The sequence below is a fragment of the Protopterus annectens genome, chromosome 2.part2 (assembly GCF_019279795.1).
Source record: "Protopterus annectens isolate FY-2018-M chromosome 2.part2, PAN1.0, whole genome shotgun sequence".
In the NCBI taxonomy this organism is placed as follows: Eukaryota; Metazoa; Chordata; order Ceratodontiformes; family Protopteridae; genus Protopterus; species Protopterus annectens.
In genome coordinates this window covers 155,789,280-155,815,703 of record NC_056730.1, presented here as the reverse complement: position 1 = coordinate 155,815,703, position 26,424 = coordinate 155,789,280, and the positions used below count along the sequence as shown (strand labels likewise).

Genomic DNA, 26,424 nt, shown 5'->3' with positions numbered 1-26,424 from the left:
TATATATATATATTATATATTCTCCCACTGTTTCTTTGTGAATTGCTTATCCAGTCTCTCTTCCCAATCCTTTCTTAACTCCTCTGATTGATTCTTGTAGTTATTATGCAATATTTTATATACTCTACAAATTATTCCTTTTTAGTGGTAGCTTCTGTTCTACATTCATTCTACTAAAAACTCTACCAGAGCTTGACTTTTGTTTACAACCTCCTATTTCTTTCTCTCTGTCTATACTCTGATATCAATCCCTGACAGGGAAGGCCATCTCTAACCAGCAGTCCAAATAAATTTTTGGCGTATTCCTATTAATCTATCATTGTTCCCCCTCTAGTTATTTCCTCCTAATACCTTGATTACTTTGCCAGTTTTCTTCAATAAATTCCAGCCCCACCTTGCCTATTGCCTATATCCCCAACTGCAGTCATCCTTATCAGCAGGATCTCTTTTCTCCATTCCCAGTTTGGCTTAGTTCTTAGAATACTTTCTGCTAATTTATGGATATAATACTCTTTATGATTATTATTTCCTTAAAGGCCTGCATCCAAAATCCCAGTCTCTCCTCGTTTCTTGAACCCCCCCCCCCACCGTTTCATCATCCATTTTCACTTTGAATTATAGTTTTTTGCTTGTGCTATGTATAGGAGTCTTAACTGTGTAGTCAGCTTCCCTCCCAGATAAATTATAATTTTTCTGCATTTTCTTGCTGCCTTTAACTAATTCCACCTAAAAAGCGGATTTTATAGAGTTTCTGTGATTTAAAAGCTTGTTTCAGCTACATGTTGTACTTATTTTACTGCCTGGACTTTAACAAAGTCATTTTTATAAATTACCTGTTTACCTGTTGTAGGCTACACACTGTGATGGCCATTTCTGTGCATTTAAAGTGTTTTTTTTAATTGTATCTGCTTTATTTTCTGAAAAAAACAAAAAGCAAAAAAATATATAATTGTTTTCCCACCTTTCTAAGCTAGTTTAGTCCAGTTTTCAGTTTAGTGCTGAATTCAGGGCTGTGTTACAAGTTTCTGTGTTTGCCCACACCTTACTTGGATAGAAGGAAGTTTCTCTGTTCACTGTGAGAGAAGGAGCTTTGAGCAGACTATCTGTCCCTGGAGGAGTTGTTTCAGCCGAGTAATTAGTAGTTTATTGGCCATTTTGGGCTAATTTTTATCTCTTTCATTTCCCTGCTATAAAACCCACATTTGCGTGGTTTTGCATGCCGAGCAGCGCCAGTTAGCTAGGGTATAACTATTCCCAGCTCCATAAAGTCTACTCTTCAATTTTTCAATTGGAACTAGACAAACTTTCAACTTAAGCACTCAATTCATTCACTTCTCATACCTACACTTGCCCAAAACTCATAGCAAGCACTAATAAACCTTAGCACTAGACCCCCCCCCATACTGTAGAGAAGGACAAGGCTCTCTATTCGACCTTATCAGCCAATCAGTAAAACAGTTCACTGTACCTATCCAGGCATGTGCAAGGGGCAGTTTCAGGTGTACTCTCCAGTCCAACTGGTGAATTTGGGCATTTTGAGGCAATGTTACAATTGCCTCATGTACACAGACAACCCTCTCCGCCTTCCACCAAACACTAATACATGCGAGAGATGCAATTATGCAGCCAAACTGGAGCCTAAGCTCTCTCAACCCAAGACTGGCCCAGGCAGTCAAGAGGAGAAGGGAATTACTTGCATCACACCACCAGTCTCAGGTAGACCTATGAAACCAGCACTGGCAAAAAACACATAAATACACAAAAACATACTCAGAGTCTCTAAATAAAAATCTGCAAATGCAACAGAGACCTCCAAAGCAGACATCCAAGCAGCCTTCACCCCCCAACACAAAACATGAAACACATACTTCACAAAACCAGTGTGCCACACAATCACAGCCCTCAAGGCAAAATAACATACCCAACACACTAGTAATAGGTGACTCTATAGTCAGGCACACTGATGTCCCACTCACTAGGCTGAACAAGGAGAAGGTTATTGTTAGTTGCCTGTCAGATGCCAGGATTCGCCACATAACACAAGCACTCAGGTCACTCCAGAACAAGTAGCAAATATGACTTTGTCATTGTCTATGTTGGTGTGAATGACCTGAGCCATACCTCCCTGGACTACATGAAAAGAGACATGGAGGAGCTCTCTGACCACGTAGCCCAGGCTGGTATGGCACTGACCCTGAGTAGCATCCTGCCCTCACCAAGAATGATACCACGGTATACAAAACCATTATCAATTTCAACAATTGGCTAAGCTTCTGGAGTCATTCAAAAGGGATTCAGTGTCTATCAGCCTGGGATGACATGCTCGACAAGCCACACTGCTTTGCTAGAGATGGCTTGCACCTGTCACCCTTAGGCTTTCGAATACTGGCCAAGGCACTTGCCACCCCCATAGTGCCTTTTTTAGGCAAAGCTCAAAAGACAAACCCACCGCCGTAAATAGCACAAAGTAACACAAAACTGAGGGTAAAGCTGTTCAATGCCAGAAGTCTTAACCTCAAAATACACGCACTCGAGGCACTCCTCAGTATGGAGAAAATCGATATATGTGCAATAACACAAACCTGGTTTAAGGCTCCAGAGAGCACCCCAGCACTACCAGGCTACAACGCATACCATACATTTCAGCCACAAAACCCGGACCGAAATACAAAAGGCAGGGGAGTATCCATATTCATCAAGGATACCCACACCTCCAGGTTAGTGGCACAGCACGATGCTTCAGAGATCATCCACGTGCAACTAACAATGGGCAAAACTACTATTCAAATTATAGCTTGCTAAAGATCACCCACCATGTCCCAGGACCCCCACTCCGCATTCCTGGAAACAATGGGAAACAAAGGTCCTACCAAACACCCTGATATTGGGTGATTTCAATTATCCAAACATTAACTAGGAGGACTACTCAATTACGAACTCCCTGGCCCAACATTTCCTAGAATTTATAAACTCAAAAGCCCTGGATCAACTGGGTAACACCCCCACCAGAGGTGACAACATATTGGACCTGGTCATCACCAACATGGGCGACCGGTGTTCCACACTGGAGGTCAACCCCTCGCTGGTTAGATCTGACCATAAACTAATCACTCTGGATATCCACATTCCGCCACCACCCTCAGTCAAAGAAACCACCGTGAAAAACTTTTCAAAAGCAAACTTCACGATACTTAAGACCGAGGTGGGAAGTTTCAAAGCCCCCATGCTAAAGGATAACGCTGTCCAAGCTGCAAAATCCTTTACTAATGCACTCTACTGGCACCTACAAGAATGCATGGATCGTGCTATCCCAAACAAAACCAAGACTCACTCCTCCAAGAAAAGGAAACCAGTCTGGTGGACCCCTGCCATAAACAAGCTATACAATAGAAGGAGGAAACTACTACAAAAAAAGAGTAAAATCCCAAGAAGGGAAGACATCCCTGATCAGTATCAGCAAGAAACTACGTCCCCTCAAAATCATCCAAGGCTAGCTTCGAAAGAAAAATTGCCATTGACTCCAAAGATAACTACAAGGCATTCTTTAGCTATGTCAAGAATCTAAGTGGCAATTCTCATATCTGCTCGTAGTTAGTGCAGAATGGCACAAAAACACTGAACTGACCGATATAGCCAACATCCTGGCAGACAGGTTCAGTGCAAACTTCACCACCCTCTCACTCCCAAAAGGGCCTATAACTATACCAGAAGAATGTAGTGCCCCTGAAATCACAGACACCAAGTTAAAACAGCCATTTCCAAAGCCAAAAACACAGCATCAGTGGGAGCGGACAGTGTCCCAGGCTGCATCCTACACGAGCTCAAAGATGAACTAACTCCTCACCTAAACACACTGCATAAACTCAGCCTATCCACAGGCTACGTGCCCACAGAGTGGCACACAACAATGGTTATTCTGCTCCACAAAGGTGGAGCCACAACGGACCCCGGGAACTATTGCCCTATAAGCCTGACTAGCTTGATCTGCAAAGCTATGTAGTGCATCATCATGGATCTCATTAACAGAGACATTGGAAACCTTCAAACACTGGACCTAACCCAGTTCGGCTTTAAGGGCAGATCATGCCTCCTAGACCTGGTGGATTTCTTTGAGACAGTTAACCAAGGCTATTGACGAGGGAAAGGTGGTCCGCACAGCCTACCTACACCTCGCAAAGGCCTTCGACACTATTCCCCACTCAGGTATTATAGACAAGCTCACCAGCCTTAACATAAACACCTACGTCATGAGATGGGTTGCCAACTGGCTCACGGACAGAACCCACATGGTAAGAGTTGCAGGAGCTAGGTCTGACTCTAAACCTGTTACAAGTGGCGTTCCCCAGGGTTCAGTCCTAGGACCCCTCCTGTTCGGCATATACTTCTCAGAGGTACAGGCAAGCACAGGAGGACTATGGCTCACCAAGTTCACAGATGACTGCAAACTAGGGGCTATAACAGACTCTCCGGCTGACACAGACATCTTCCAAAAGGGTCTCACTGAGACAGATACCTTGTGTCAAAACCATGGTCTCAAGCTAAATGCCAAAAAGTGCATAGTCATCCTCTTTGGAAAAAAAGTACCCACAAACTACCACATAGGGGGTAGCCCCCTAAATATGAAGACGTAATAAGGGATCTGGGGACCCAAGTAGATAGTAACCTCTCCTTTGATAATCACACTGCCAAAGTGGTTAGAAAATCCTTCTATGCGGCCCACCTAATCACAAAAGGGCTTGCATCCAGATCGAATCAGGTCATTGGGCCCCTCTACGCATCACTTTTCAGACCCATCAGAGAGTACAATGCCCCATTTGGGATGTACCTTACAAGACATTTGCAACAACTGGAAAGACCACAGAAGTTCCTCACCAAGAGGATCACTGGCCTCAAGCAGATACCCAATGCAGCTTGACTGAAGAAACTCCAGCTGTACTTGGTTGCATACCACCTACTCAGAGGTGATCTCTGCCTGACATACAAGGCCATGTCCAACCCAGAATTGATGGACATGCTCCACCTAAAGAAAACCATATCCCCTCGAGCCACACGCTCCAGGGATCTAGACCTCACCACAACAATAAATAGAACGTGCTGGAGGGATAGATTCATGTCCCAGAGACTTCCCATGATCTGGAACAAGATTCCAATCTACATTAGGCAGAGCTCCTCACTAACCCTCTTCAAGAGAAACCTTGACGAGTGGATGGGAAACAGAAAGTTTACCCCAGGGATCACTTCAATGGCTCTGCTCTACAGAGGCACAGGTAACTAATCTAAGGGGGCGGCGAAAGCCAACACACATTCCAGCTAGGCTTATAAATGGTCAGATAACCTAGTACCTACCTATGAACCTATAAAGTCCTTCAGTTCTTTAATAACTGCCATCCACAATGTCTCCTCTGGTTAATAAAAATATGCCTCACCTGTGTACAAGACTAAAGGGACTAAAATCATTTTAACTGCTTGTATCTTACTATCTATATCCATATAAGAAGAAGTTATGTACTCACCATAACATTCCATCTGAGTAGTTCTAATTCATTTGTCTTCAAACTGTGGGGGTATTTGGATCCAGATCGGATCCGAGACGGCAACTTCACCAGCATCTGATCAGAGCTCCAAGCTCCTCCCCTTACCCATAATACCCCTCCATCTCCTTCCATCCCTTAGATCGAGTTTGGTGCACCATCAACCTAAGCACGACCCAATAAGACCTTATCACGACAGGTTATATACAACCCTAACAAGTATGAACAGGAGAGCCGCAGAGGCACTATCTCCCATCTATCGGAGTAATCGATAATAAGGTCAGGGGAAGGAGGGAGGGACGGTTGAAGACAAATGAAGTAGAACTACTCAGATGGAATGTTATGGTTAGTACATAACTTCTTTATCTGAAGTAGTTTTACTTCATTTGTTCTTCAACCTGTGGGACAGAGTCCCCAGCTACAAAACACCTGGGTGACCCTCATGGAAGGATATTCTGGAGCACAGTGGAGCCAAAGGATGCTCTCCCTCTAGATATGTCCAGTTTATAGTTAGAAATGAAGGTATGAGACGAGGACCAAAGTATCACAGAAGAAATATCATCCAGAGATACCCTGGACCTAAAAGCTGCAGAGGTAGCCATGGATCTGGTCGAATGTGCTTTTACTTGACCCAGAGGTGACATATACCCCTCTCTCTGTATACCTGAAGGATACAGAGAGAGATCCATCAAGCCAAAGTTACCTTGGAGATTGGTTTGCCCAGGAAGGGTTTAGAGAAAGACACAAATAACTGGTTGGACTTGCGAAAGGTCTTAGTTCTGTGTAAGTAAACTCTCAGTTGTCTATGCATGTCTAACAAGTGCAATTTTCATTCACCCCCATTCTGAAAGTTTGGAAAGAACAGAGGCAAGTTAATAGTCTGGTTAATATTAGTCTCAGAAGCCACCTTGGGAAGAAAAGATGGACTGATACAAAGTGACACCCTGTCCTTACGGAAAACCATATATGGAGCTTTGATAGACAATGGCTGAAGTTCTGAAACCCTCCTAGCTGAGTTGATTGCTACTAGGAAGGCAGTTTTCCAAGATAAGAATTTTAGGCCTACTGACGCAGCTGGTTCAAAGGGTGGAGCAACCAGAGCCTGTAAAACCAAAGTCAGGTCCCAAGGAGGGGTAGGATCCTTTACCGAGGTCCTTATAAGAAAGGTACCTTTAATAAAATGTTTTACAAAGTTTAGAGGATGCTAAAGAAACCATGTTCGCCCCAGTATGAAAGTTGGAAATGGTAGGAAATTGAACTTACCGTAGAACAGCTAGCACCTTGATGGAATATATATGCCAAGAATTTCAACACCGTCAGGACAGGAGCTGTGAAAGGATCTACAACCATCTGAAAAGCCCATATGGAAAAACACTTCCATTTACTGCCACAATGCTTCCTGGTAGATGATTTGTGAGCTGTCACCAGAATAGTCTTGACCGGAAAGGATAAAGCGGGAGTCCAAGCTATCAAGGGAACTGGACCAGCCAAGCAGTGAGCTTCAAACTGTCCAGATTTGGATGAAGAACCTCCAAGGGGTAAGATATGAAATCCAGAATCGGATTAAGATCCATGGAGGAGCTAGTAGAGGAGACCAAAGCAAAGGAAACCATACTTGGCGAGGCCAAAACGGGGCAATGAGGATCACTTTACTCCCCAGACTGCGAGCCTTCTGGAGGAATTTCAAAATAAGAGGTAATGGGGGGCTATGCACAGAGAAGACCGGGAGGCCAAACATGAACTACAGCATCTCTGGGGGACTCCACCTCCGGGGGGGGTTCAGGGCGAAGAACTCACTGCATTTCACATTGGAAAGAGATGCGAAGATTGTAGCAAGGCCATCCCCACTTGAGGAAGATCTGCTCCACTACCCAAGGATTCAGAGACCACTCATAAGGCAGCAAAATAGTCCTGCTCAGTTTGTCCACCAGAATGTCAGACCATCCCGGAATGTGCATTGCTACCAGAAACTGGCTGGAGGAGATCGCCCAATTCCACACTCTCATGGCCTTGCGACAAAGGGGATAATATCTGGTTCCTCCATGCTTGCTGATGTACCAGACTGCTGACATGTTGTCTGACTGCATAGCAAAAGTTCCCAGAGAAAGAAAGGCACGAAGGGCCTGCAACAGGACCGCCCTCATCTCTAGAATGTTGATATGCATCTTGGTCTCATTCTGGGACCACGTGCCTTGGACTGTCCTTCCCGAGCCATGTCCCCCCCACCCTAGTTGGGAGGTGTCCGTGGTCACTGCGGCTCGGAGAGGGGCTGCAATAAATGGGCGTCCCTCGGCTAGTTCCAAGGAGTGTGTCCACCAGAGGAGGGACTCCCGGTCAGCCCTGCTGATGCATATTAGATGCAACAGTGGTAGATCTAACCATGACCATTGGACCACTGATGTCCACTGTAGAACCCGCATATGTAGATGAGCATGAGGGAGAAGGGTAATTGTGGATACCATGGAACCGAGAGCTCATACTACCATCTCTGCTGATGGGAGGTGTGACTGAATGATCAGGAAAACATGGAGTCGTAAGCTCTGAATTCTCTACGGGGTTAGAAAAACCTTCATTTGCAAAGTGTCTATCCTTGCTCCAATGCACTCTAGAACCTGGACTGGGATCAGAGAAGATTTCTGCCGTGTTGATAAGTGATTCCCAGATGGCCTGACAACTTCAAAAAGTAGTCTCTGGCTTGACCAAGTAGATGCCTGGTAGGAGCAACAAGGAGCCAATCATCCAGGTACGCGAAGACCTGTATTCCCTGAAGCCTCAGGTGAGCCGCTACAACTGCCATGACCTTGAACACCCTGGGGGCTGTGGTGAGACCAAAGGGTTGGGCTTGAAACTGGTAATGACTGGCTCCTGGCCGGAAGCGAAGGAACCTCCTGGAGTGTCTGTGAACCTTTATATGGTAGTAGGCGTCCTGGAGATCTATCGCGCACATCCAGTCTTTCTCCTGCAGGTAAGGTAAAATGGATTGCAACGTGACCATCCGAAAGTTCTCTTTGGCAACTGACAGGTTGAAGGTGGAAAAGTCTAGAATAGGTCTTGGGTCCCCAACTTCTTTGGCACCAAAAAGAACCTGGAGTAGATGCCCAATCTGGACTGGTCGTGGGGAGCAAGTTGGATAGCTTGTTCCTTTAGCAGCTTGTCTATTTCCAACGCTGCTGCCTCCCTTTGCAGGGGTGGTATGACTGGGAGGGGTTTGGTGGAAGAAGACATTCCACAAAGGGGATGGCATAGACTCTAGATAGGATCTGAAGCACCCAACTGTCTGTTGACACTGACTCCCATGCCATTAAGTGCAAAGAAAGATGACCCCTGACTGCATCCAGAGCAGAGCAGTCGGGCAAGCCCTCAGGACTGCTACGTGGGCCTGTCTAAGAATTGTTCGAGACCCCACGTTACTCGGACCCCCTCTGCCTCTGGTCCAGCATCAATCAAAATCCCATCTGCCTCTGGGGGAAGATGCATCCTGAGTGTCCCGGGAATACTGAGACTTCCAGAACCACATATTCTTTTGCTCTCAATGATACCTGGAGATGGATCTTTGAGGGTTAGAGAAGCGGATCCTGATGGCAGACACTGTCTTCCTGTCCTTTTTGCTCGGAACCAATGTCTCATGAACAGTCTTCAACTGCAGGGAAGAGCCATCATAAGGGCCATTCGCAAATGACGCCTTAAAGGGTTCCGTGAACTGACAGCCTCAGTCAAGCGTGATGCCTCATGGCAACACCAGACCCGGCCACCCTTTCAGTGGCATGTGAGAGGAGGCGCATGGACGTGTTAGATACCGCTTTCAGAGTGGCCATTCGCGTGGAGAATGTGCGCTTATCCTCTGGTGACATGGACTCCAGGGGCGACTCAGCTAGCTCTTTGACAAGGTTGCAAAGCAGTCGGGTAACGTGTGCCAAATAATTGAGCACCCTTATGGAAAAGGTGGCTGAAGCATATACCTGCTTCCATAGACTATCCATCGTCCTGGGTTCTCAGGTCGGGGGGATGGACCGTAGAACTTTCTTGAGCTAGTTCCTTCTTGGTGGCGGCTGATACCACCACAGAGTCTACAGGGGATCCTTTGTTCCAACTAGGTCTATCCGAAGGGGGATTCAGGATCTTGTCTGGACATTTCGGAATTGGATCCATGGTTTCTTCCATGCCAGGGTGGTGATAAGGTCCACCTAAAGATCCATGAAAGGGGACACCCAAAAAGTAGACTGGCCCATGCTGAAGGCCCCCAGAAACACAGACTAATCTGAGGTAGGCTTGGGGGTGGACAACCCCCCCCCATTGGCACAAGAGTTCCAAGATGTCTCCAAACGAAACATCGTCGAGGGGTGATCTGGGGGAGCCTTCCCTTCATCCAAATCAATGTCCTCTGTATGGGACTCTGGGGACAAGTCCAGGTGCCTCCTTTTGCACATCCATTTACAAGGAGCCTCTTCAGTGGACTCTCCGAAGCAGACTCACAAACTGTCTGTTGTTCCATGAGGGGAACTGCCTGGGGCACATCAGGCACTGGCTGCCCCAGAGTGGACAAAATGGCCGAATTAGCTTCCAAAGCCAAGTGAGTTGGGGTGGAATCCAAGGAAACAGTCAGGGGTCTCAACACACTTGATAGAACCCTTTCCACCACATTGAATGCTGAAGGAGAGCAAGCCTCCTGGGACACAAGTAAGGAAGCAGCTCTTATCAGATTCGATGGGAGAACTGGAGCTGAGCCGCAGGTGCAGAGATGCCAAGGGGAGGGCCATGACCAGACACGGTCGGAGCCGATGGAAACCCCCCAAGCTCAAGGTAACAGCCTATGTCTAGGTACAAGGCAGCATCGGCACCAACCCCCCCCACCAACTCCGAGACCGGGGTTTGGATCGGAGAAAGTTATAGGAGTGAAAAAGGGAAGCGAGCTCCTCGCTCCAAAGGGAGAGAAGGCTGGCAAGATTCCCATCTGGATCTGGGTGCAAATAAATCTTCACATCATTTTGTCCATCTCCGCTTCACCTAATCTTCTTGTGGAATATGACGAAGAGGCCACTGACCGACCTGGAATGTTGGTGCACAGAAGCTCTAGATGATGGTCTGGGCTCCTTCGGCTCTGGTGAAAATCTTGGTGACTGGAGCAGAGGAGTGGTAGGCCTAGAAACAGCCTGCAGTTTTTGGGGAGGACCCAGTGGACCCGACCGGTCTGGGGATCTCTTCCTACCTTTATCCCTGCCATGTTTAGTAATGTCAGAGGGTGAGTCCTGGCCTGGGAGGAGGATGAAGGGGGAGAAGCAACAGTCACAGCCATGACCACAGAAGTCACGGGGACAACCATCCCCCATGCAGAAAAGTAGCCCCTTCATAAGTTTGGCCTTGCAGTCTTTCAAGACCCTAGGGTTAAAGCCTGCACAAATCTGACAGTCCGTAGACAGGAGAGAGGCTCCTAAACACACAACGCACAGTGTGTAGCCATCGGCTGAGGACAGCTTGGTTTAGCCTATTCAGCCATGCTAGAGAAGATGGGAAAAAAGGTCTTTACTCGACCAACCACGCACACACACACAGACTAACGAGGAGGGAAGAGGAAACTACTGTACTAAGCTTTAACTTTTTTTTTTTTTTTAACGTGACGCACAATGAGGTAAAAGGGGGAGGAAGAAGAGAAAACCTGACCTAACTTCTACTAGAAATAGACTAACAACAAAAAATTTGCTTTTCAACACTCACCACGCATGGAGCTCTGAGACCACGTTGCTAGGCTTAGCTGCAGCAAACGAGATCTGAAGAATGGAAGGAGATGGAGGGGTATTATGGGTAAGGGGAGGTGCTTAGAGCTCAGATCAGATGCTGGTGAAGCTGCCGTCTTGGATCCAATCCGGATACCCCCACAGGTTGAAAAACAAATGAAGTAAACTACTTCAGATAAAAGCTTCCATTTTCTGTTTTTGTATTTTCTTTTGTTTAGTCTCTTCCCACACACCCTTAGCTGCCACACTAGCATGATTTTTAATCCATACTCCTAAATACTTCATTTTACCATGTCCCCATAAACATGGATATTCCTGAACCAGTTCATGTGTGGGTACATAATTTACCGCTATTGCCTTTGTTTTAGTTTCATTAATTTTGTACTCAGAAAAGATCTGAATCTGTCTCAAAATGTTCCACAACACTGTAATGTCTCGTTCTAGTTTTGTCAGGTATAAAATAATACCTGCAAATAAAGCCAGCTTTTCTTGATTACCACACCAATTATATCCTCACGTTTCTGAGTCCCTTATTTTCTTTGAAAATAGTTCCAAACAGAATGCAAATAAAGGGGAAAGAGAACACCCTTGTCTGGTTCCTCTGCTCAAGCAGAAATTATCAGAGAGGACCCCACCCACTTTAATTTTTGTCTCTAATACCTCATATATCCTCCCATCTATACCCATGAACTCTCCCATAAACTAAGTTTAAAAGCTTTCCCTTAAAATGTCAATGCACTTCATATGAACTTGTCTATATTATATTACTTTTTTAGTTTTCCTTTCTTGTCTTATCTTTAGTAGAGACAATCTTGAAGATGTACTGAACTTACTGTATGAACAACCATCATAAGTTACTACCTGCTATACTTTTAATTGTATGTCTAAATCTCTATGCTTATGTATATATCTTACGCAATCAAGTTATTATCTGCTATATTTTTATAAGTGAATGTGTAAACCACAATATTCATGTAAATCTCTTATGTATAGTATGCTCGCTATTGTTCTGGAGCTTTTCTCCCCAGGTCTCCAATGAAAAAAGAAATCTCTGTCCAGTGGACCTCCCTGGTAAAAAATGTAAAATAAATAAATAAATAAAATAATCAAATTATATTTTTTTTAGGAAATGCAAGTGGTTCCACTGCCCTGTTCATAAAGTACCAGCTTACTCTGTCAAATGCTTTCTCTGTATAAAGACCCAACAACAACAATGGTATGTTCTTACATTCCGCTTCCTTCTGGATCATCAATGGTCTGTTAATGTTGTCAAATGTTTGTCTCCCCTCCACAAAACCACATTGATCCATATCTATCAGTTTTGGCATTACTTTTGCCATTCTTTTAGCCATTATAGACATGAACACTATTTATAATCATGATTTAGTATTGAAATGGCCCTGTATGAAGCCGGATTTGATGGATCTTTACCCTCTTTAGGTATTATAGCTACCGGTGCTTTCTTCCAGGATGCTGGTACTTGTCTTCTTAAAATACTGTTAAAAAAAAAACTTCCAGATCTTTATCAATTTTTTTCCTCCTAGCTTCTAAACTTCCACAAGAATACCATCTATTCCTGGGGACTTTCCTGTAAACCGATTATGCATCACAATTTTTCTCTCATCTTTACCTATCCTAACCGTTGGTAATGGAGTTTCATTTACCTCTAACCATGGCATATTTTACTTAAATTATTTTTAGACCTAAAAGCACCATAGGTAATAATGGGAATGCTACTGTATTTTACAAATTATAAGCTTTGTGATGGATAAAAAAGGAAAATGTGGAAAAATATTTACGTTTTGAATAAAATTTTAACTGTGTAAAATTTTTGACATTGCTTGCTTACTGCAATAGCAACAAAACCATTTGCAATAAAGATGTCCTTTTGAATCATAGCTTTCTATACCTGTGACAAGGCCATACATCAGCTCCACTATGCCATTCACCAAAAAAAAAGCTTTTACAGAATTAAGAGCAGTTATACTTGCATATGAAACACGTTTTAAGATTTCTATTCTATCCTCAAGGATTTCACTAAATCTCGGTTTGACAGAGAAACATAACGCCATTATCAGGTCACAGAGTTTAGGCCTCACAATATAGGCAGTAACAAAGTGGAGTATATAGAGCTCGATATTTATGTTTAAAAAAAATGGTATATTACATACTGGTTCAGCACTGCTATAGCACAACAACTCACTAACACTTAGAGGGACGCATATCGATCGTCAGCCACCCCTATGTGCTGTTAACATAGGGTCTGCACTGAAAGCAGACAGCAAAGATGAGAAAACAGCACAGCAGGACATGAAATGGCTTTGTTTCAACTCCTATTTCTGTCTGCTGAAGTACACCCACTATTTTGATAATAACCGCTTCCCTTACACAGGGAATATGCAAGGACGTCGGCCACTTCTTCACTGCATTACAGTTTTCAAAGCCAGCACAACACATCCCCTTTTTTACATCTTGACCAATTTGTAGTTCAGGGAGCAGAAAAAGTTCATAGGTTCATAGGTAGGTACTAGTCTATTAGCTCTAGGGCCTATATGAGCTTAGCAAAAAAGGTTCCCTGGCTTTCGCCACCCAAGAAAATTATTTTCCTGTGCCCTTGTCGAGTTTCCCATCCAATCATCAAGATTTTTCTTGAAGAGTGCAAATGAGGAGCTTTGTTTGATATAGATAGGTAGTTTGTTCCAGAGTATGGGAAGTCTCTGGGACAGTAATCTATCCCTCGACCATGTTTTGTTTATTGTGGTGACAAGGTTTAGGTCCCTAGAGTGTGTAGCTCGGAGGGATTGGGATTTCTTTAAGTGAAGCATGTTTAACAGCTCTGGGTTTGACGTAGCTTTGTATGTTAGGCACAGATCGCCTTTGAGTAGGAGATATGCGATGGAGTAAAGCTGTTTTTTTTTTTTTGAGACAGTCTGCGTAGGGCATCTGTTTGAGGCCAGTAATCCTCTTTGTGAGGTATTTCTATGGCCTTTCCAGTAGTTGTAGATGTCTTATGAGGTACATACCAAAAGGGGCACTGTACTCTATGATGGGTCTAATGAGTGATGAGTAGAAGGGAACAATTACCTCTTTTTTCCTGGATGAGAAGCCTTTTGTGATGATGTGTGCCACGTAGAAGGCTTTCCTGACTACTGAGGCGATATGATTATCAAAGGAAAGACTATGTCCATCTGTGTCCCAAGATCTCTTATCACACTTTTGGTGTTAAGTAGATTACCGCCTACATGGTATTTCATGGGTACAGAGTTTTAACCAAAAGGGATCACTTTTTAGCATCCAGCTTGAGGCCATGGCTTTGACACCAGGTATCTGTCTCAGTGAGGCCCTTTTGTAGGATGTCCACATAATTTGGAGTTTCGATTACCGCTCCTAGTTTGCAGTCACCTGCGAACTTCATTAGCTAAAGACCTTCTGTGTTAGCCTGCACTTCAGAGAAGTAGATACCAAACAGGAGAGGAACCAGGACTAAACCCTGTGGTATTCCGTGGTATTCCACTTGTCTGAAGTCGGATTTGGAGTCTACTACTTTCACAGTGTGGGTTCTGTCAGTGAGCAAGTTGGCAACCCATCTTGAAGGCTTGTGAAACCGAGGTACCAGAAGAAGTATGAAATAAAGAAAAGCAGCTTTATCCACTTGCTTCCTGGCTTCAGCTATTTTGAGACATAGGGATTTATACAGACTTTAGTGAGTTTATCTACAATTCCAGAATGGGGGATGTTGTCAAAAGCCTTGGCAAGATCTAGATAGGCTGTGTCAACCACCTTACCCTCATCTACGGCTTTGGTGACTGCTTCAAAGAAATCCATCAGGTTTAGGAGACAAGATCTGCCTTTTACAAACCCGAACAGGGTGGGGTCCAGAGTTTGGAGATTACCAATGTCTTTGTTTAGAAGTTCCATAATGATACATTCCATGGCCTTGCAGACCAAGCTTATCAGGCTAATGGGGTGGTAGTTCCCGGTGTCCGTGATGGATCCCCCTTTGTGGAGTGGGATAACAGTCACTGTGCGCCATTCAGTGGGCACAAAGCCTGAGGAGAGGCTATGACTGAACATGGTACTTAGGTGGGGTGCCAGTTCATTCTGTAGTTTGTGTAGAACGCAGCCTGGGATGTTGTTAGGTCCCATGGATGCTGAGTTCTTGGCTTTGGGGAGTGTATTTTTTACCTGTGCAGCCATAATTACAGAAACGTTGCATTTTTCCAGTGTAGAATGGGAGTACAGAGGCGGTAAAATTAGCACTGAACCTATCTGCCAGGATGTTGGCAATATCAGTTAGTTCTGTACATTGTGCTGTAACTCAGAGCAGATCTGAGTGTTGCGACTGAGATTCTTGACATAGCTGTAGAATGCTTTGTGGTCGTGTTTAGAAACAGTGGCAATTTTATTTTCGTAACTAGCTTTGGAGAATTTTATGAGGGATCTCAGCTTCTTACTGAGGCTGACCAGGGAGTTCCTCCAATCATGGGATTTTACTCTTTTTGCAGCAGTTTCTTTCTTCTGTTGTAGAGTTTGTTTATGGCAGGGAACCACCAGACTGGCTTCCTTTTTTTGGAGGATAGCATCTTGGTTCTGTTATGGATAGCACTATCCATGCAGTCGTGCAAGTGCTTATAAAGTACATTTGTGTAGGATTCAGCAGTTGTAGCTTTATTGTCCGTCTGCATGGGTGTCGTGAAGTTTGCCACTTCTGTCTTAAGAAGTGTGAGGTTGGCTTTGGTGAACCTTTTTATGGTGGTTTCCTTAATGAGGGGTGGGGGCGGGATGTAGATGTCTAGGATGATTAGCTTGTGGTCGAATCTGACCAAAGAGGAATTAACCTCTGGTGTGGAGCACCGGTCACCCATGTTGGTAACGACCAGGAGCAAAAGAGTTGATACATCAGTTTTCCCAGTTAATTGTGGAGTAGTTGAAATCGCCCATTATTAGGGTGTTAGGTTGTACCTTAACATTTTCTAGTGTATCAAGAAATGAGGAGTGGGAATCCTGGGACATGGTGGGGGATCTGTATCAAGCTACAATTTGGATTGTGGTCTTGCCCAGTTAGTTGCACTTGGATAATCTCAGATACATTATGCTGAGCAACTAGCCCGGAGGTGTGAATATCCTTAATGAATATGGATACGCCTCTGCCTTTAGTGTTTCGGTCCAGGTCAGGCAGCTGAAAGGTGTGGTATGAATTATAGCCTGGTAATGCAAGGGTGCTCTCAGGAGCCTTGAACCAGGTGTCTGTCACTGCACAGATGTCGATGTTCTCCATTTTAAGTAGTGCCTCAACTGAGTGCATTTTGTGGTTTAGACTTCTAGCATTGAGTAACATTGCCATCAGATTTTGCTTGCTTGTACCTGTTACGGTGGTGAATTTGTCAACTGAAACTTGCTTAAAAAAGGCACTACAAGGGTGGCAAGAGCCTTAGCCAGTATCCGGAATTCCAAGAGCGACAGATGCAGGCCATCTCTAGCAAAGCATCATGGTCTGTCGATCATGTCATCCCAGGCAGACAGATACTGGATCCCCTTAGAATGACACCAGAAGCTTAGCCAACTGATGAAGTCAATCATTTTGTCCTTGTACTGTGGTATAATTCTGGGTGATGGCAGGATGCTACTCAGGGTTAGGGTCATACCTGCCTGGGCTACAAGATCGGAGAGCTCCTCCATGTCTCTTTTCATGTAGTCCAGGGAGGTACTTCTGAGGTCATTCACACAAACATGGACAATGACAGAGTCATATTTGCACTTGTTGTGGAGTGACCTGAGTGCGTGCATTATGTGGCGGATCCTGGCACCTGACAGGCAGCTGACAGCAACTTTCTCCTTGTTTAGCCTGTTGAGTGGAACATCAGTATGCCTGACTATAGAGCCACCTATAACTAGAGTGTTGGGTATGTTGTTGTGCCTTATGGGATGTGGTTGGGTGGCACAATGAGTTTATGGGCTATGTGTCATTTGGGTTGTGTTGGTGGTGGAGGTTGCTTGTGTTTCTGCTTTGGAGGTCTCTGTTGCTTGGTCAGATTTTTATTGAGAGCCTCCGTGAATGTAGGTGCGTGTTTTGTGTTTGTGTGTTTTAGTGGTGTAGGTTTTGAGCGACTATGTGATGAGTGTGGTGTGGTGCAAGTGTCTACCCTCTCCTCTTGACTGTCTATTCCAGTCTTGGGTGAAGACAGCTTTGCTTCAAGTTTGGCTACATAAGTGCATCTCTCACAGGTTGTAGTGTTGGGTGGTAGTTGGAAAGGATTGTCTGTATACATGAGGCAATTGCTGCATTGCCCCAAGATGTCCAGATTCATCAGGTAGACAGGAGAAAACTACAGGAGCTGACCCACAGACATGCCTGGATAGCTGCTTATTTATTAAGTACTAAAAACTGTTTTCCTCTAGACAAGTGAGGAAAGTTGAGTGCTGTAGTAATTTGTAGCTTATTTAGAGATTACAATGAGTTCTGAACAAGTGCTGAGCTCAAAGAAACAGATTTGAATGCTAAAACTAAAAAACTGGCTTGTTCTAAGGGAAAATTTGAAGAGCAGACTTTATGCATCGCTGCTTAGCTAGGGTTAAAATATTTGCGGCGCCATGAAGTGTACTTTTTAAAAATAACAGTAACAAATGGGCAAACTGATTTAAACCAACTAACCAATAAAAAGCTAAAAAATGAGCCCTGTTCCAGCAGTCTTCGATCAGACAAGTTCTAACTGTGCACTGCTGCCACTTGGTTGCAGGGGAACCTTCTCCAGAAAAAGATGGCCTGGATTAGTGCTCAAGTTATACAAACAAAGCTAGATTCAGCAGATCTGAAACTAGTCTTGTGCTACAGCAAACAAGGCATATCAATTTCAGAAAAAAACAGTTCAAATAAGCAGGGACAATAAGCCTTTAACCAGAAACTCCCAGCTCAGAAGGGCAGAATCTACCCTCTCCTCCCACAAGAGTGCAAGCCACACCTTCTTAATGTAAAATAACTGGCCCTAAGCCCAAGTGCGTAAACCAGAACTAATACACTTTTAGAATAACAGACACTAAGCCTTCAAATCAGCAACTCCCAACTTAGAAGGATGTAGGCTACCCGTTCTGCCACAACAGTGAACACCACAAACCTTCTTAATGTAAAACAACTGGTCTGAAGCCAAAGTGTTTAAACCAAAGGCTTAGAATAACAGTTACAATTTAATCAGGCTATTAACAAGCAGTAATAAATGCAGCAGAATAAATGCAATTAAGTACTTTTAAGAACAGGCAGCAAAAGCAAAATAAAGTAATAAAGTAGGAAGAAATACAAATGCAGTAAAAGCAGATGAATAAAGTGCAATTTTTCTAATAATAGAAAATGAGCAAACTGATTTAAACAAATTACCCAATTAACCAGTAAAAAAGCTCAAAATTGAGCCCTGTTTCAGCAGTCTTCAATCAGACATGTATTAACTGCACACTCCTGCCACAAGGGTGCAGGGGAACCTTCTCCAAAAAAGATGGCCTGGATTAGTGCTCAAGTTATACAAACAACACTAGATTCAGCAGGCCTGAATATAGTCTATGCTACAGCAAATAAGGCACACCAATTTCAGAAAAAAACAAACAGTTCAAATAAGCAGGCACAATAAACCTTTAACCAGAAATTCCCAGCTCAGAAGGGCAGAATCTAGCCTCTCCTCCCACAAGAGTGCAGACCATAAACCTTCTTAATGTAAAATAACTGGCCTGAAGCCCAAGTGCTTAAACCAGAACTAATACACTTTCAGAATAACAGACACTAAGCCTTCAATCAGCAACTCCCAACTTAGAAGGATGTAAGCTACCTGCCCTGCCACAACAGTGCAGACCACAAACCTTCTTAATGTAAAACAAATGGTCTGAAGCCCAAGTGCTTACACCAACAGGTTTAGAATAACAGTTACAATTTAATCAGGCTACTACCAAGTAGCAATAAATGCAACAGAATAAATACAAGTGAGTACTTTAAGAAGAGGCAAAAGCAAAATAAGTTAATAAAGTAGGAAGAAACACAAATATAGTAAAAGCCGATGAATAAAGTGCATTTTTTAGTAAAGTGCAAGGAGAGAGGAAGTGGGTTGGCCTTCTCAAATGTTCTCTCGGTATTAAGTAGAGTGAACACTAGACTGGGAGTGTTGTCCCAGATCAAATTTACAGTAGGGGTGGGCAGCTGCAAAGTCACCAACTAAAACACCACCACAAGAATAGGGTGGGAGGGGAAAAAACAGTTTCAGGACAGATGAGACCAGAAAGCAATGCCAGAAAATATATAAAATAATTCAGTCAGGCAAAAAAAATATTTCAGTCAGGCAAAATTAAATTTAAATAATTAAATACACAGAAAAATAAAATACAGTATTATCTTTAAAACTTCAGCTACTAATACAGTTGATTGTAGCGCCATACACTACATCAAATATCTGACTGTAATTAAGTACTGTCTGTTCTCGGCATGGATGTAAAGATTCTCCTCTCAAGCTTCACTTTCAAGTTGAAGTTCTTGGTATCCATGTCTAGAAAACATAATGCACTCATTATGGTCGTCAACCCAATCATAATCCTCCATATTTTGCATGGTAAAATATTTATTTTATCTTATTACATTATTTCTGTCATAATGAAGAGATAAATACAGTCTTTCTGTATATGTGCTACATTCAACCATTATAAACCAAAAGTTATAACTCACAACCAAAAGAAAATGGGTACAAAGCAACTTGACATGCTGGCACTTTCCAATAGTTATACAAGTCTGCTGGACGAAACTATAAATTAAGATCTGTATATTAAACAGTTTGATATTTTCTAATAAAAAATAAAAATATGAACAAATGTGGCTATTCAGCTATAAACTGTATTTATACTACTCGTTTTAGGTGCAGAGGTAATTGAACTGTTGTACACTGAATTTCTGAGTGCCAAGTCACAGTTTACAGTAATGCTTTCCTTTTTATTCATTTATTTATTTTTCTGAATGCTGAAAAACATTTTCAACAACAAAGAAATCATTTTTTAGGTCCAAGCAGTATTTATTATTTTTCGCTGAAGTTGTGTAGATAGATGGTAATGGCAGAGACAGAAGAGCATTTCGTCAATCAGGGAGCAACAAAGATTGGTAGCCTATCTTCCTTTGCTGGACAGCATGCTCTAAAGCTTACTAAGATCAATTCAGATTGATGTGTTAAAAGGGAGTATTCAGTACCTTCTTCTCTGTTAATTCTACATGGAAGTATAAGATGATGGAAATATGTTGGAATGCTTGCACATATTTACATGGCAATAAGCTTAAATTTAATAAAAAATATTTATTAATTTATGAACCAAGTATTTCCCAAAGAGAAAAAAAGCTGGGTGTGATAAATAGGCTACTACCAGAAGTAGTGGTGCACTGCTATGCATTTAGAGGTTTATAAACAGCCAGGTGGGATCTGTGTCACATGTGACTTGGACTCAAGCTACTGTTGTAATACCTAATTGAGACTTGTACAACAGATGTGTTCCTCCGCCCTTTTTATTCATTGGTCTGGCATTAAAAGTGTAGTTATAGACTCAGAAGAAGAGTAATAAACTAGGGTGGTCTTGGTTTAAGCCAGGATTCTGTTACTGCTAGAACATCAGGTGAGTGAATGTTGTGGAAAATGTCTTTTTGGCCAAGGAGCGTATTATCAGCAAGGCCATGGAATGTATTATCATGGAACTTATAAACCAAGACATTGGCAACCTTAAAACACTGGACCCCACCCAGTTTGGGTTCGTGAAGGGCCGATCATGTCTCCTGAACCAGACTGACCTCTTCGAATCAGTCTCCAGAGCCATGGACAAGGGTAAGGCAGTCCACATAGCCTATCTGGACCTCGCCAAGGCCTTTGACACCATCCCCCACTCTGGAATCACAGATAAACTTACTAAGCTGGGCATTAATCTCTACGTCACTCAATGGGTTGCCAACTGGCTTACTGACAGAACCCACACTGTAAAAGTAGCTGACTCCAAATCCAGCTCCAGACGAGTGACAAGTGGAGTACTTCAGGGTTCAGTCCTGGGACCTCTCTTGTTTGGCATCTACTTCTCTGATGTACAGGCCAACACTAAGGGACTCTGGCTAAAAAAGTTCACAGATGACTGCAAACTGGGAGCCATTACTGAATCCCCAAATGATGTCGATACTCTACAAAAGGGTCTTACAGAAACAGATGCTTGGTGCCAGAGCCATGGGCTCAAGCTCAGTGCCAAGAAATGTATAGTTATCCCCTTTGGAAAAAACATGTACCAGTGAATTACCACATAGGTGGCAGTATACTAAACACTGAAAGTGTGATAAGAGACTTTGGGACACAGGTAGACAGTGGTCTCACCTTCAATAACCACATCGCCACAACAGTCAGGAAATCCTTCTATGTGGCACACCTCATCACTAAGGGCTTTTCATCCAGAAAAAAGGAGGTCATTGTCCCACTGTACTCATCCCTCATTAGACCCATTATAGAATACAACGTCCCATTTGGTATGTACCTCTCAAGACATCTGCAACAACTGGAAAGGCTGCAGAAATACCTCACTAAAAGAATCACAGGCCTAAAGCAGATGCCCTATGCTGACCACCTTAAAAAACTCCAGCTATACTCTGTCGCATATCGTCTACTCCAAGGCGATCTCTGCTTAACATACAAGGCCATGTCAAACCCAGAGCTGTTGGACATGCTAACACTTAAAGAAATCCCAATCCCTCAGAGCCACAAGCTCCAGGGATCTAAACCTTGTCATCACAATAAACAAAACATGCTGGAGGGATAGGTCCCCAGACTCTGGGATAGACTGCCCATACATGTCAAGCAAAGCACCTCTTTGGCCCTCTTCAAAAGGAGCCTTGATGATTGGATGGGAGAAAGGAAATTCACCCTAGGGATTACGTCAGTCGCCCTGCTAGACAGGGGTCCAGGGAAGTAAATAGTGTGGGAAGAAATAGCCAGGGAATTGTTATGGCTAGGCTTGTATAGGCCCTGGGGCCGATAGCCTAGTACCAACCTATGAACTTTGTTCATGATCCCCTTGGTATTGAGTGCTCGGAAAGGCAAGTCTGGATTTGGGGTTAGAATGTATGGATCCTGGTTCACTTCTGTTTGGGGTAATTTTTAGAGAGACTTTGGAATGGTCAGATTCTTTTTGTATGGTGTGTAGAGTGCTAGTAAGAGCAGATGCTGAAAGGGGTGGGGTTCCATGGTGACAATACACTGATTAGTAAGTTCTAGTAATGCCTTAGATTGTGACAGCTAAACAAGAACGCATTTCAGAGACTTCTGTACTCCAGGGTGCTGGGTACTGAAGTGAGGGTTAGTTATTACAGCACTAGTTCATGTAAGGAAAGGGTTTAGAAAATGAAACACTCATAGTAGAGACATTGTGAAATACGAGAAAAAGTTGTGAGTAAATTACTACTGTAGTTCTAAAGGATGGCATTTATCAAATAAGAGAACATACCACTGACAGGGTTGGAAGAGAAAGGGTGCGAAATGTGATGAGTAATGTTTGTGATGGTTAGTAGTAGTGGGTGTGGTTTTGTTATGTATTAAGGTAAACAGCACTCAGATGATCAGAAATGGGGGTGGGAGAGAAAAAGTGGGCTTCATTCACAGTGCTTGTGGTAAACAGTCAATGCAATCATGTACATCAGCTAGTTCAAAATGACATTGAATCAATCAGTGAATAAGAACAGAACTATGGCTTTACAAGCAAATACATTTCCAAACAACATTATTAGGTTGCTAGCACTTTCACATAGAACATGACCCCTGAGCTACACTTAACAGAAATAATGCCCTGCCAAAGAACAGTACTGTCAAACCATTCAAAACAATTATGGGAATGTCACAGACACAATGACACTTAAATACATCTAACATAATGACCTTAAGGGATTGATATTTGCAAAGCCAGAAAACAAATGTCAAATATCAGTCTTTAAGATAAACTTAGCATCATTATACTGATCTGTTCAGGGGATCCAAGTCATTCTGCATGTGGTAGTGTTTCATTATTTCCCTTGAAGGCCTGTATGCCCTGCAGAGCACTGTTTCTAACATACAAAACACACGAGTTAGGTTATTTTTGAAAATGATGTATACCAAAAGCCAGCAATGATGCACACAAACCCATCTATGTACCTTAAGTGCAGACGAAGGACCAGCTGAGATGTTAACAATTTGCAAGGCAAGCAGGGCTATTGAAGGGAATATGTTAACCACATGAGCAAGTTACACCCTCTTTCGTCAACTACATACCTACCTTTTGGGCACCTGCAAATACATACACAAGGGAGGGGGGGGCTAAGTACACACTCCTGATGGCTGCCTAATGACAGGACATACTGTGGTCCAATAGCTGTGAATGAACACACAAAAATGCAGTAAAAAGTTAAGTAATTATCTTTCAGAAATGCTTAAAATATACCACAGTGCATTCGGATCTTTAGAACGTCTAGGGGGTCTAGTGGCCTGCATATTCCAGGCTTTATAAATGGATTTTGACATGGACTTAGTGGTGCGTCTGTCCTCAACTACACCCGTTCTAAAACCAGTCCTGCACAGAGGTGTGAATACAATGATGTTGTTGTAGTTTGTGGGTGGGTGCAGGCTGCAGACGGTGTTGTCATTGCTTATTTAATTTGCCTCACAATCAAAACAGAAAGGTGTGCACTGGAGATCATTATAACTTGTGCTGGGGCCGAGTACCATGTGGTAAATTTACTTTTATGATATACCTCAGAGATCCGCGGTGGTGGTGCTGCGGTAGCATTGTCATCTCACAGTAAGACACTGTCCGGTTCAATTCTCAGCTAGAGTGTCTTCTGCGTGGAGACTTGCGTGAATGGGTGTACCTTCGTTGAAGGTTGTGCGTCAGGGCTGGTATCTCGGCACGTAAAAATCAACTACCAATCATTAGCAGACCGGAGTTCCGCTGTGGCGACCCCTTATCGGGAAAAGCCGAAAGACACAAACAAACAAGCAAAGAAAAAAAATTGTTTTGTCTTGAAAATAGAAACACATTTACACAATGTTTTGCAAACAAATGGACACTTCAATGGGAAGGCATTTATATGCACTTTATAGAGACTAGTTATTCTGACATTCTCATGTGGAATCTGCATGTTGCTGCATCCTTTTCATTTAAAAATGAATCAACTGTAACATCTACTGGTTTAATTTTTCAAAGCACAGGGAGTGCAGTTTGCTAAACTGGCACTTTGTTTCATTTAGCATGTCTGTTACGGATATTTTCATCCACAGCTGAAATCCCTGTATTTTTAACAGTACACTGCTTCAGACAGCATACCATGTGTAGATTCAAGTGCACAGTGCTCCTGGTTGTCTGCAGTACAGAAAGGACATGCAACAATAAATACAATTACACAATGACACAAAAAGTGGCATCATTTCATTCAGCTGTCTGGAATTCTAATCATCATATCTGTAGAGTACCTGATTTTTGATGCTCCAGCTAACCAGTAATTAGCACATGAGCAGCAATCCATGTAAGTTGAAATCCACAGTGCAGGAACTTGAGGTTTTTGCATCAAATGCTGTGGTACACGATATGTTCAGTATTATCACATGTTGAAACTATGTAGTACAAAATGTTATGCAATTGTTGAAACAAAGTAAATGTAAAGAGCTAAGCAGAAGAAAGAGATACTTACCAAAAGCACAGAATAAAAGCCTGGCTGTATCTCCCACTGCTTTAACTGTTCTTCTGCTGGTTTAAGTACTGTTGTATCCTGGCTGGTGGCCTGGGTCAAGGCTTGAATAACAAGACTACTGGCACTGTGAAGATCCATGGACCACCTGCAAAAACAAAAAATAAAGGCAGTGTTTTACAAGAAATATTTACTGACATTTCACAGCTCTAACATTTGCAAATGGCCAACTACACTTTTTGGCAGAAATTCAACACAAAACATTCTCTTACTTTCTGTTATCTTCAATACTTATCTTTAAATGCAAGCATTGCAATTCTTTGACAGTCCTAATGAAATCATTATGCAAATCAAACAACTAAAGTACCCCATTTGATAAAGTATTACAGACTAAAAGCATCAAATTTATACATGTAAATGCAGCCCAAGAGGAACGCAAAAAGAACAGAAGAAATGATATGCCTTGGAATTGCCAACACACATATGAGACAAGAAAAAATCCACAAGACGAGCCAGTAAATAAATGAAAAATATGTCCTCCAGTTGATAAACCTCACTTCCACCATGTAGAACCAATAAAATAAACCACCAATTGTCTATAATCAATTTTATTCCAATATGAAAAGAAGCTAAAATGCCATTAAACAATTTCGTCCTAGTACACAGAGGACTATATTAGAACTGCATTTAAATAAATTGGTACCATAATTAATTGATTACAATTAAGAATATATATAAAAATGCAGTGCAATGTTACAGTTTAGAAACATACCTCTCAACCTGGAAACATCAAAAATCTGGACAAGGCCCATAAAAAATAGGTACAAATCTGTATGCTGATTAACATAGAATTTGGGCACATAATTAAGTAACCCTGCCCGCTCCAGTGGAATTGTGGGATACCAACTTTCCAATGCAAACTGAAGAACAGACAACCAAAATATGGCACCAGAGTTCCCCCTGCAGCCATTCCAATGTCCCATTACCTGGCTATTTCACCCCATTTATTATAAACACTCGTGTGCATTACTTCTACAATGATTATTTTGATTTTATTTTTACATTTTATAGCACAATGCACAAACACTAACAGATATCTGCTAAACAAAGCAACACAATGAAAATAGACTTGGCATTAAAACTTCTCTGCCCGTGAAACTCACATTCATCAGCACTGAAACCCTCAGATTCATTGAAACCCACACCACATCCAAAGAAAATGCATCTGGCCAGTGGTGGATACAGATTACGTTTGGGCTGTTTTCAAATCATAGGCCCCTGGCTTGTGCACAAAATAGGAAACATACATGTGTTCTTTGATACACCTTCCTGACTTTATTAAATTATATTCCTTGTATAATACAGCACACTTGTTAGACTTAGAGTGCATTTTATAATTTATTGTTTGAACATTTTTCCAGTAAGCAATGAAACAAAATGCATGAACCAATAATGACAAAACTGC

At 42.7% G+C, this 26,424-nt stretch overlaps 1 protein-coding gene across 1 annotated transcript in view; it reads right to left on the bottom strand.

The window, feature by feature from the left end:
• IPO11 (importin 11) overlaps positions 1-26,424 on the bottom strand; it is a gene marked incomplete in the record, with an annotated part of 3,749,854 nt that overhangs the window by 3,524,175 nt on the left and 199,255 nt on the right. Inside the window, 1 exon segment of the mRNA XM_044063824.1 lies at positions 24,963-25,107. Coding sequence (XP_043919759.1) covers positions 24,963-25,100 — 138 coding nt within the window.